This window comes from Ranitomeya variabilis, chromosome 4 (assembly GCF_051348905.1).
Source record: "Ranitomeya variabilis isolate aRanVar5 chromosome 4, aRanVar5.hap1, whole genome shotgun sequence".
Lineage (NCBI taxonomy): Eukaryota > Metazoa > Chordata > Amphibia > Anura > Dendrobatidae > Ranitomeya > Ranitomeya variabilis.
In genome coordinates, this window is record NC_135235.1 from 172331452 (window position 1) to 172344423 (window position 12972).

Below are 12972 nucleotides of genomic sequence, written 5' to 3' on the forward strand. Positions count from 1 at the left end.
TGTCATGGACATTCACAGTTTATCATTGTATTAATCAAAGTGTCCCTAAAGGGGCGCTCATGCATAAGTAATTTTAACCTATCTATAAGATAGGTGAGATCTGGTCATTGGGGGTTCCACCAATGGGATCTCCATCAATTACAAGAATGGCAGTCTTAATCCTTCTTACATCCACACTGTGTAGCATGGTCGCGAAGGACCAATCTGGCTCCATTCACGTCTGTTGGACTGAAATGGACACTGTACTAAGCTATCTACATAATTCCAATGTACACCAAATGAAGTGCAGTGGCTATGCAAGACTATCCCCCTCCCATTGAAACTTAACTGCTATGAAGAGAAATTTGGGATTGTGACTAGTGATGAGCAAATATACTCGTTACTCGAGATTTACCGAGCACGCTCGGGTGTCCTTCGATTATTTTTTAATGCTCGGAGATTTAGTTTTTTTCGCCGCAGCTGGATGATTTACAGCTAGTAGCCTGCTTGATTACATGTGGGGATTCCCTAGCAACCAGGCAGCCCCCACATGTACTTATGCTGGCTAACAGATGTAAATCATTCAGCTGAGGCGATGAAAACTAAATCTCCGAGCACTAAAAAAATACTCAGAGGACACCCGAGCGTGCTCGGGAAATCTTGAGCAATGAGTATATTCGCTCATCACTAATTGTGTAATCCTTGGGATGTTTTAGGGTCCCAGACAATGGCGCTCCAGCAATCAGGTATTTTTTACCTATCCTCAGCTGCCACTATTAGGCTGCTGTCACACTAGCAGTATTTGGTCAGTATTTTACATCAGTATTTGTAAGCCAAAACCAGGAGTGGGTGATAAATGTAGAAGTGGTGCATATGTTTCTTTTATACTTTTCCTCTATTTGTTCCACTCCTGGTTTTGGCTTATAAATACTGATGTAAAATACTGACCAAATACTGCTAGTGTGACGGCAGCCTTAGAGAGGATGTCTCGTTAAGTCAAGCCTTTTTGGATTTGAAGCTGGCCCAGAGATCATCTCACTGCGATACAGGCCACATGTTCAAGAAAGTAATACATGGCTGCATCAGAGCTTTTTCACATTGGCTAATAAAGGGAATTTCGAGTGGGGTACCTTACAATACAATAGTTTTGATGATCAAAATCATTTAGTCATTAAATACATTCTTATAAATGTTCTCACAATAATTAATAGAATAACATCAAAATTCAGAAACATTCATATTACTCAGGTCAGAAATTGGAAAGACATTCTGGAAAATATTCTCATATAAGCTTGACAAAGGTTTAAATATAGCACTGAATGGAACATATTGTGAGAGCCATATATGCAGCCTTCAACATCCTATAGGGTCCCCACATTAGGAACATTGGGCCACTGATCTAGACCTTACAGCCAGAGATAAAGAGCATCCGAGTACTGATAGACACAATAAAATCAATTAGACTTAATTCCCAATAAAGAAAATAGTAGACAAACAAATTCACATCAAAGTGAGCTAAAAACAATGCTTACAAGGTAAGGAAGCAAAACTTGGGAATAGTTCCTCTTTATACATCAGGGGCAGGAGCAGGCGAACTCTGCTTCAACCTCTATTCAAGGCACAAAGAGGCTGGGCCTGGGAATATGTCTCATATAGAATGGACAGGGCTCATTGAATGATTACCATGGGGTGCCCATTGTATTCCATTCCTATTCCTGGTCAGTGACCTCAGCTCTCACCCATCTCAGCACAATGGTCCCATTGAGGTGAGGATCAATTTCTTAATAGAGTGCTCTGTCTAGATGTGTGGCGCCTGGGTCAGCTACGAGTGTGCTGGCTGACCACCTGCGTATTTTTCTTTTAAGAAAATAGCCATGACATCGGTTTTCCAGCTTAAGTCACAAGAGCATTGAGTGTCTTAGAACGCATCACAATGGAAGTCCTAACTGTTTCTGAAGAGGCAGGCATTCACTTTAAGATCCTTCTACCATGTCTTGCTGACATGACCTTACCGTTTCATCCATTACTGTGTGGTCAAGTTAGACAAATAAATGCCAAGACACCAAACTTTTAACGCTAGACTATATTACTAATTTTTTTATTAGATGGACAATAAAATTCTGCTTTCTAGAATTTGCAAGCATATAGAGCAATTTGTCCATTGCAATGAATGTAACAATAGGGTTAATTCATATGCAGCAGATTTGTTGCAGAAATGTCTGCGACTGAGTATTCATCTATGCACGTGCTGCAGAACCACATCAAGGTATCTGCCAAGTGTGAATATGCCTATATGTGCCCAGCAACTGAGCACTTCTCAGGGTTTTCTATCGTTTGCTAAAGTAAAAGCATTCAACCAATACAGAAAGCATGGAGTATAGCCAGCAGCGGCAATTAGCTTGATATCTGCATTGGAAAAAAAAAGGAAAATTAAGATAGCCACAAACATTTATTTCTCTTATAGAGCCTAATATTTTCATGGGATGAATCTATATTTATGTGGCCGGCAGCCATAAACGGTCCCTTTGAAAAATAAAATTAACTTTGACAAAGTTTTTAAAATTTGCCTAGTGATCAACAGCTAAAATCTATCCTTCAATAAAAAATACAGTTACTTGCGACTATAATTTCCCACCCAGCAGAAGTTTTTACACCCCACCCATCCAGTCATCTGACCTGTAAGACCACAGACTAGTGAATGGTGATGATCAAGGGAACCATCAGTGACTGCACAATATCACTTCCGGTAAGACGATGTTCAGTTCGTCAGTTTCGTAATCTTGCAACCAGTCAGTAACAGGGCCAGGACGAGGGGTAGGCATGGTAGACACCTGTCTAGGGCGCTACCTCCTGCCTACCCGAGTGGTGCGCAGGCACGGAGGTGAGCGATGTCATTTACTGACAGTGCTCACCCGTCTCTCTTCCCTGTGCCCAGGCTCTCAATTGCATTTGCACTGATCAGATGGGGGGATAAGTTGAAGGGCTGGGCAGAGGGTGATAAAATGAGGGGCTGTGCAGACATGGGTGAATAAACGGAGGATCTGTGCAGATGGGGAGAATAAAGTGACGGACTGTGTAGATAGGCGGAATAAGCTGAGGGGCTGTGCAGAGGGTGGAATAAAATGAGGGGCTGTGCAGATGGGGCTGAATAAACAGAGGGGCTGTGCAGATGGGGGAATATACTGACAGGCTGTGCAGATTGGGGGAATAAAATAAGGGACTGTACAGATGGAGGAATAAGCTGAAGGGCTGTGCAGAGGGGGGATAAAATGAGTGGCTATGCAGATGGGGGAATAAAATGAGGGGCTGCGCAGGGGGGCTTGAAATGAGAGGCAGTGCTGGGGAGACATGAAATGAGGAGCTGTGAGGAGGCCATAAAATGAAAGGACGTTCATTTAGGTGATGAAATGAGGGGCTGTGAAGGGGAGACCACAAAATACATGAGGAGTAGTGATGAGCGAATATACTCGTTACTCGAGATTTCCCCAGCACGCTCAGGTGTCCTCCGAGTATTTTTTAGTGTTCGGAGATTTCGTTTTTTTCGCGGCAGCTGGATGATTTACAGCTACTAGCCCGCTTGATTACATGTGGGGATTCCCTAGCAACCAGGCAACCCGCACATGTACTTAGCCTGGCTAATAGCTGTAAATCATTCAACTGAGGAGATGAAAATTAAAGGACACCCAAGCGTGCTCGAGAAATCTCAAGTAACGAATATATTCGCTCATCACTAATGAGGAGCTGTTGTGACCATATTAGTCTCTAAGCCATTCCTTTGCTTTCACCTTTAGTGAGTTTGAAAATCACTTTGAAGGGGTATCAAAGTTTCAGGATATAAGTGGTATTCGTCCAATTTTCCATTATATTTGTATCAGTTCCTGCTTTGCTTGCAGTCATCTAACAGTAACTTCACTGTTTACTTCCAGTGGACATTCGTTCTGGTAATTAGATGGACGCACAGGTGCACAATATCCTTTATAATAACATATCTGAAATTGGTTAGGAATGATGCTCATTTAAAAATTTAGAGGCACTGGACTTATGGTAGAGAATGCTTTGTCATAGTCTCTTGTAGTACTAGTTACAGCAGCTACAGAGCGCCACCATATGGCTGTTCGCAATAAAATTAAGGCTCACTACGTTGCCTGGCATCCTCTGCATAATTTTCTATATCTGACACAAATACATTGTATTGATTACCCAAAGAGGATAGAGAGGGTAATCAGCCTGGAGATAGCCCTTTATAATAATACAATCAATAGTCACTGGAATTGGCTGCAGATTTGAAGAATTAAAGTAGAAAGTTTTGCAATGAACACTACTAACATGTTTCCCACACGGGTCACTCATGCATCTCTTTTTAATCCCTTCCGTAATATAAACAATGTTTACGAACCAAATCCTAACAATACAAGTACAATATTCACAAGAAATCTATAGCTAGGATGAACAAATGCCAGCACTGCAGAAGGCTGATCCGTGACGGGTCCAGAACCTAAAGAACATTTCACAGTGGCAGAACCTTATGGTTAGGTGTTAGCTACATTAATATTGTTTTTCTGCTCAGCTTTTCTACAAATAACATAACTACTCAGAGTTTCTAAAGTACACTAATGTGAGATTCTTTAATAGTAGAGGAGATGCTTTTCTAAATAATTTGCTAATATTTTGTATATAATGTGGACGTAGTGACATATGGCCAATATTTTGTCTTCAGATTATGCATCAGTTCAGTCCTCAAGTGATCTGTTGGACTTAATGGCGAGGAAGCATGGCGGGCTGGAGTATTTGTATTTAAGTGGTATTATCTAGCATATTGTTTATTTCAATAACTGTTTTTTAGGCTAAAAACACCATGTTTGCAGTTTACATCCAAGGAGACCATTTGGACTAGTCCTTCTGAACATATGTCCCGACTCCCGATGTATAGAATTGTCTGCGATAAACAGATAAACAGACAGTTGGTGCTGAAGGATTCTGATATACTGGATATTGGGCCGACAAGACAAAGCCAGAAGTACATTCCTAAAGGGATTATCAAGTGGGAGATATTTATATAATTAGTGATGAGCAAGTATACTCGTTGCTCGGGTTTTCCCGAGCACGCTTGAGTGGTCTCCGAGTATCTATGACTGCTCGGAGATTTAGTTTTCATCGCCGCAGCTGCGTGATTTACAGCTGATAGACAGCTTGATTACATGTGGGAATTCCCTAGCAACCAGGCAACCCCCACATGTACTCAGGCTGGCTAGCAGCTGTAAATCATTTAGCTGTGTCAACAAAAACTAAATCTCCGAGCAGTTACAAATACTCAGAGACCACCCAAGCGTGTTCGGGAAAACCCGGGCAATGAGTATACTCGCTCATTACTAATAATTATTGATTTTTATTTTTTTTTATAGTTGTGAAGAGAAATTAGTAATTTAGCTTCTGGTCAAATGTGCTCTGGTCTATTTCTCCTGGTTCCACTTCTTCCACTGTGTCGGTGATGTGAGGCTTGCTGTTTGGTTCAGTGTTGTGAATTTGGATTCTGGGCTCCCCCGGTGGCCGCTTGTGGAATTGGACTTGTCATCCTCTTTCCTGTTTCACCTGATTCCATCAGTAGTGGGTGTCGCTATTTAAGCTCATTTCTCTGGTGGTTTCTTGCCGGTCAACAATGTTATCTGATGCCTCTCAGTGCTTGTTCCTGCTTCTAGACAACTACTGATAAGTTGGACTTTTGTCCATGTTTTGTTTGCCTATTTGTTCCAGTTCGCAGCTGAAGTTTTGTTACTGTGTCTGGAAAGCTCTCGTCGATCAGGGATTGCTACTCTGGCGTTATGAGTTAATGCCAGAGTTTAAGGTAATCTCTGGATGGTGTTTTGTTAGTATTTTTCTGCTGACCATGAAAGTATACTATCTGTCTTCTGCTATCTAGTAAGCGGACCTCAAATTTGCTAAGACTATTTTCCTGCTGCGTTTGTTGTTTCATCTGAACTCACCGTCATTATATGTGGGGGGCTACTGTCTTCTTTGGAATATTTCTCTAGAGGTGAGCCAGGTCTTATATTTCCCTCTGCTAGCTATTTAGGTCTTAGGCCAGAGCTGGGCATCTAGCGATAAATAGGAAATGCTACCTGGCTATTTCTAGTTGCGCGGCAGGCTTAGTTCATGGTCAGTATAGTTCCATCTTCCGAGAGCTTGTTCCTCTATAGGCTTGCTATGATCTCTGCCTGCAGAGATCATGACAGTTCAGTCCATTAGCCAGTCCTTTGCTCTTTCTTTGCATCCGCCATGAACAAGAGGGCTGCTGGCTTAGATAATGTAGCTAACGGAAAAGCAGCCATCACCTGTCATCACGAATGCAGAAGTGGGACCAGGATTAGGCTCACCTGGGCAGATTTGAAGAACACAGTATACTGCATTAGGAAGTTTTATTACGATACGATACACTTTATTGATCCCGAGGGAAATTATGGTATTACAGCAGCATTATAAACAGCATTTCAAACATTACAACATTACAAACAGCATTACATAAAGTAACTACTAGACACAGATGTTGCACATGACTAACACATTACATAACACACAAATTTGGGTGAATGTAGGTACTTAATCTTTGATCATTGCCATTAGTGCACCAGCCATAGGTCATTGTCGTCTTTCACCCTTAGGAAATTGTTATATATCCCCATAGCAGTAGGCACAAACGATTTCCTGAATTTCTCTTTCTTGTAGGATTAGACGGCTGCTGAATGTGCTCTTCTGCTTCAAGAACAGCTCGCATAGTGTGTGTGTATTATTCAGTGATAAAAGATTTTCCTGACACTGGACACCTATAGGCATCTCCAGAGACGAACTTGATCGACAAGGACCCACCACTAACACTGACCCTGGGGGCCACTGTTCAGCTACAGGCAAATATTACTTTACCCTGATTCACAAATGTACCTATGCTTCTATATAATAATAACTTGCTAGTTTGTTCCATGAATTATGAAATTCTGCCTTTGTCTGTATATAGTGAATCAAGTGCATTGTGGCAACTGCTGGTCTTATATAGAGGGTGGGAGCCCAATCCTGCACAGGGGCCCACCCGGGGATTACACGTTTCCCGGTATGCTAGTCCAACCCTGGGCATAACAGTCTATAGGCACAACAGTGTGAAGAAGCAAAGAGAACTTCTTACGTCTTCCTCAGTTACTAATGACTAATAGAAGCCTTTCCTCGTGCAATTCGAATGTCATTGAACGTCAAGAATCAAAATTTAATATTGACTATCAATATCATTACCTGAAATAATCCAGTTATAATAACACACAGTTTACCCAGATTGTGGTTACCTTGCCGTTCTGTTGGAATCACATATAGTGCAAGTAGCAAACATCCAAGGCGGCGCCTGCCGAGAGCCGCTTCCTAAATGTTGCAGCGGTTTTCCATCTTAAGAAATGAATTACAAATTGCTCACTTAATGTTAATGGCCATGTGATTTCCTCAAAACCGTCTGTACATCCCCAATAGGCAATCCTTTATACAGCAACTTCTAATGATGCAGCAGAAGGCAGATACCACATTTAGGATTGGTGCGAAGCACGTGCTAAGTGCTACCTGAGATCCTAGCCTCACCTTCCTGATTAATTAGGAGATTGTATAAGGTTAGAATAGCATGGCTGTTTTCTTCCAGAGACACATGTGTGCGAGTTGTGTGTTGGTATTGCTGCTTAGCTTTATTGGAGTGAGTGAGGCTGAAATACCAAACACAACCTGTGAACAGCTGTGGCACTGTCTTTGGAACAAAAAGGCCTAGATTTTTGTTTCATCCTCTACCATCCTTTTATCTATGTGCTACATAAAGCTTCTGACAGCTGCCGTGAAAACTACCTGCACACCGGCTCTTCATTTCCACCTTCTTTCAACACATGGAAAGTGAGTGCAAATTGAGTGCTGATGACGACTGTTTTGTTTGTGGACCGGAGACTTTGGGCAGCTGGAAGAGCCATCAGTGGCCGTAGAAGACACTGGAAAAATGATAGATTTCTGGGGTTATTTAAAGTAACAAATCAAATATTATACAAACATCAGCGAAGCAATCATTTCATGCACAACTTGTCTGCCTTTACTAAAGGGTATGTGCACATGTTAAATATTTGGTGCAAACATTTCTGCAACATTTCTGTATCTCTTGGCAGGAAAAATGCAGAAGCAAAAACATGCATATTTGTAGTGCTTCTATACTGCTGCAGATTTTCCCCACTCAATAGAAAAGGGTGAAATCTGCTACAAAAAATCTGAAAGAATTGACACACTTCAGATTTAAATCTGGAAGTCACAAATAAGCAACAAGTGCATGAGACTTCAGGATTCTCACTTACTTTGCTGGTATCAGGAAACCTTTTCAATTTTGTGACAAATCTGCAATAAAAACGCAATGTGTGCACACAGCCAAAGAGTCTCAGAAAACTATTCCTAATTGAAGCTGGCCTTTTTAGTATCAGAAACCCCGATAATTCTGGAGGAAGCTGCTTCACAGAAATGCAGTATTTATGGCTGACCATGTAATACAGGTAAGGGCTAGGACAATGTGAAAATCACCCAGCTCTCTAGCTCCAAAAGGAAGGACCAGGTGGAAGCATTTCCCATAAATAATGTCCATATGGCCACTGTCATCTCCATCCACAAGCTTCTTCATGATTCAAATTCCCAAAGCTGCAAATGGAGAAGCAAATCCATAGAAATAATTCCACTATTAACAATTACATCATGCCCTGACATGTACACTATGATATTATGATATACTACACATAAAAATCGAGCTTCAATTGAGCTGCATGCACGGTCTGCTCTTTGTATATAGGACCGAGCTGTCTCAGTGGTCTGGGACAAAACTGATCGGTTTCTTCCCAAAAGGAAGTCTGTAGAAAGTGGCAGGGTGAGTTTGATAGTAAAACTAGGAGGAAAAGTCAGCGCAATAGGGTTTTATTCTAGGGAGATAAAGGTGTTTAACTAAGGTCATATTGACCTGTTTTAGTTGTATATACAGAACATTTCCATCACTTATACATTCAGCTGCTGAAGGTCCAACAGGTCTCCAGAAGCAGGGGTTGTGGATAATCTGCGCTGCTGGTATCCCATATAATAAATCCAAATCCAGACAGAAAGTACATGCGGTTTTTCTTTATTTAGTCAAGAGTTTCGAAGTTCTACAGACTTCTTCATCAGGACAAGAAATGCATCAATGCATCTTATTTAGGGTGAGATTGATGTAGCAGCTTCAATCCAAGCATTGAGAAGCAGTAGCCAAGATACATTAGCAGCTGCCATGGACCTTTTTACACCTTCTAGTCTACCTACTTAATTTTTGTACACATCCTTCTGAACTAAATTATACTAAATAGAAATTGGAGCCAGCTTCAGGTTCCAAACTTCAAGCATTCTCCAAGATTCTTCTGATGAAAAGTCATGGCTTATCACAACAGATTTAACACTTTGCAATGCAAAGGTTTGAATCCACAGTGAATCCACATGTAACCCAACCCAAACTTACAGACAAGGGGCAACTTAACATAGAAGATAGTGGGCGGCTATGGAATAAATGTGAAGAGCCTCACAATATAATGTCTTACCTTATAGCAGTAATCCGAGACATAGAGCAAAGTTACGGGCTCCAGAAGATGATTGTTTACAGTTATCAAAGCTTCATCATACCTCAGTTCAATAGCTACGACAGAAGAGGTTAACAAGGTCAGGACTTCTGCACAACCTGACGGCATTCATGTCAACAAAACAGTTGTCAGTTGTCAATGCATTTGTAAATTTCCAAGCACAATAACAGAGGGATGGCTGCAGAATTGGGGAATACAAGTATTTAGCAAAACAGCCATGTTGGGAGAGTTGACACGTCCTATTTAAGTGTGACAATCTACAAACAACTTTCATAAATATATAGTGTTATGCAAGTATTGCAAAACTTATCAGTAATAATAACAGATTTGAATTACAATTCTGAACAGAGATGGACGGATCAATACGCAGAGGATTGGTTGACTGGAATTTCCTGAAATCTGCGTTTTCATATAATTTTTGAACAATATCAATATCAATTTGGGAGGAACAGCAGAACAGAAAATATAATACTTATGAAGAACAAAATAAAAAAAAAAAAATATATATATATATATATATATACAGTATATATATATATATATATATATATATATATACATACACACACAGTATCTCAAAAAAGTATATATATATATATATATATATATATATATATATATATATATATATATATATATATACCCCTCACATTTTTGTAAATATTTTATTATTTCTTCTCATGGGACAACACTGCAGATATGACACAGTTATGAGTTATTTAGAGGACATACCAAATTTACAGTGTTATACAAGTTGTACACTGACTACTTTACATTCTATCAAAGTGTCATATCTTCAGTGAGAAGTCCCATGAAAAGATATAATAAAATATTTACAAAAATATGAGGGATGTATTCACTTTGGTGGCATACTGTATATATCACTTTTTTCCAAAATTGTTCTGAAATTCTTGGGCATGGAATGGGAATATTAGCAGGGAAATCTGTGTTCCATAATTGGGGAAGGTTTTGCACAGTGGACGGTTGCTAACTTCATGTATGCCCAGGTGAGGACTATACGCAGAGTCAACACTTCTCCATGTGTTCAGCTTCTGCACAGAGCAAGTAAGAAAGGGAAAAATTGTTTTAAAATTATTAAAGCAAAATTAAATGAAATCTGACAAAAAAATGCTTTTCCAAAAGTAAGAAAGTGTTGATGGCGGGGGTATTCACGTATTAACAGGGAAATATGAGTTCCCTAATTGGGGAAGCTTTTGCAATGTGGACGGTTGCCACAGGCCCGCGTGTATGACCAGGTGACTACTTCCTAAAGAGTTGACACTTCTCAGTGTGTGCAGCCCCAAATTCTTTTAATTCCATAAGTTCAATTATCTTTCCCAAAATTAACAATTTGACAAATAACCGAGGTAGCAGCACCACCATTTACACTATGCTGTATATAACATGACGGACAAAATGGCTTATTGGCCGGTGTAAGAACCGATGCACATCAGCAAGGTCCAGCAGATACCCTGAGCCCTGATACCATGGATTTCTGGGTCAATAAATTGAAGCAGTGGCAAGGACTGGCCCAGTTTGCTATGGACCTACTATCATGTCCATCCTCCAGTGTAATGTAAGAGAAGGTGTTAAGAGGGTGGATTTGTCACTCCAAAGGAGCCTAGGTTATCTGCTACTAGTGTGAAAAACCTAAGATTTGTCAAAATTAAGAAAAATCAAAAAGAAAAAACTTCCCCAAAAAGAGCAATTTTGATAAGAAATGTATAAATGTTTATTCATGATTTTTAAAGACATGTAGAAAAGGAGAATTTGTACAAATAATAACTATGGTATCTTAGTTATATATTCCAATAGAACAAATATAACAGTTCGGCTCCCAAGTAAATATAAAAGAACTCAATGCCCTAGAGCAAAAACAGTGCAGACGTCATATATAAAATAAATATGGTAGACTGATGCCCTGTAATACTTTTTAGAATGTTTTAACATAGGTAACTTGGTATTAATTTAACTCAGTATTAATGTAATAAAATAACATCATTTTACAGATATCTAAAGTAGTAGCACCACCTAGAGTATAGGGTTGAAATTACATATAAACCAATCATGACTATAAAGTTCTATAGTGCATACTGAAATAATGGTGAACTAGTTTCCAGGTAATCCAGATACAAAAAAAAGTAAATCTATAGCCAAAGAACAGACTAGTATCTGCAAGAATTCAGTCAAAATTTAGTTGTGCTGATGTGAGTACTGAACGCTTTAAATGTAAGTACATATACCAAAAAATGCTAAGCATAAAAGTTAATTAATGTTAATTAGCAAAAATGGAGGCAAAAGACAGTTTGGAAGGATATATAAACACAAAAGTAAGTTTACCACTGAACCTTTTAACGTGCGTTTCACCAAATGGCTTCTTCCAATTGTCCGCTGTGTTTCATAGTGCTAGACTGGACTGTTGATGCTGGGAAATGTACTCTCATGATGTTGGTCTCTCAAGAATCAAATTTGACACAGTGCCACTGTTTTGTCTCCAGAAATAGGGGGATAATTATTGGATGGCTTGATAAAAAGCCTTTTCAATTGCCTAATCATTTTGTGATTAGCGAACTAGTTGCAAACCTCAAAAAAAATGTTTACTTCAAGTTGAGGAGCCATTGCTTCTACACACTTAAAACATTACAGTACACCTCTTTTGTGTCCCAATAAAAGGGATGATTTTTGGACTACTTATGAAAATGATATCGCTTAGGCCGGGTTCACATTTGTGTCTGTGTGCGCAGTGTACGATCCGCATGCATCACGCGTACATATCTTTAACATTGTGTACACAGTGTCATGTTTTTGCATGCGTTCACTTGCAGATGCGCATGCATGCATTGTTTGGAGGTGTGCGGCAGGGTCAGGCGAACGCAACATGTTGCATTTTTTGAGGCCGCAAATATTGCTCAATCGTCCGCATGCGTACGATTGTGGATGATTGTGTCAAAAAAAGCATTACTGTCTATGGGAACGCATTGTTAAGCAAGGACATGCATATGCTTGCGTTCGATATGCATGCGTATTTCTGACTAATTTTGCCTTAGAAATGATGTAGCAACCTGAAAATTGCCAGCTGTTTAAAAAGGGGTCTGGAGACTGGAAGCCTATTACTCTCAAGACTCTTGATGTGGCCACAGGACATTGGAAGAGGGCAGAAGACTGGATGCGGGCACAGGACATTGGATGAAGGCAGAAGACTCTGGATGTAAGTCTAGAAGCTTTGAAAATGTCTGTCTGTCTCTCACTGCATTCTGTACACTGTACTTATGTTTCTTTTTCTGTTGCTTCTAGACTGTTTGTTGCTGCCATCCCGGTGCCGCTGTCTTGGTCCCAGTGCTACCATCTT

The 12972-nt window shown here is 40.0% G+C and overlaps 1 protein-coding gene across 1 annotated transcript in view; it reads right to left on the reverse strand.

The window, feature by feature from the left end:
* The window catches only part of LOC143770110 (heparan-alpha-glucosaminide N-acetyltransferase-like), a 1433242-nt gene that overhangs the window by 1412186 nt on the left and 8084 nt on the right, over positions 1-12972 (reverse strand). The window contains exons 2-3 of the mRNA XM_077259379.1: positions 9585-9679; positions 7843-7979 (exon numbers count right to left, since the gene is read on the reverse strand). Coding sequence (XP_077115494.1) covers positions 7843-7979; positions 9585-9679 — 232 coding nt within the window. The remainder of the gene's footprint in view (positions 1-7842; positions 7980-9584; positions 9680-12972) is intronic.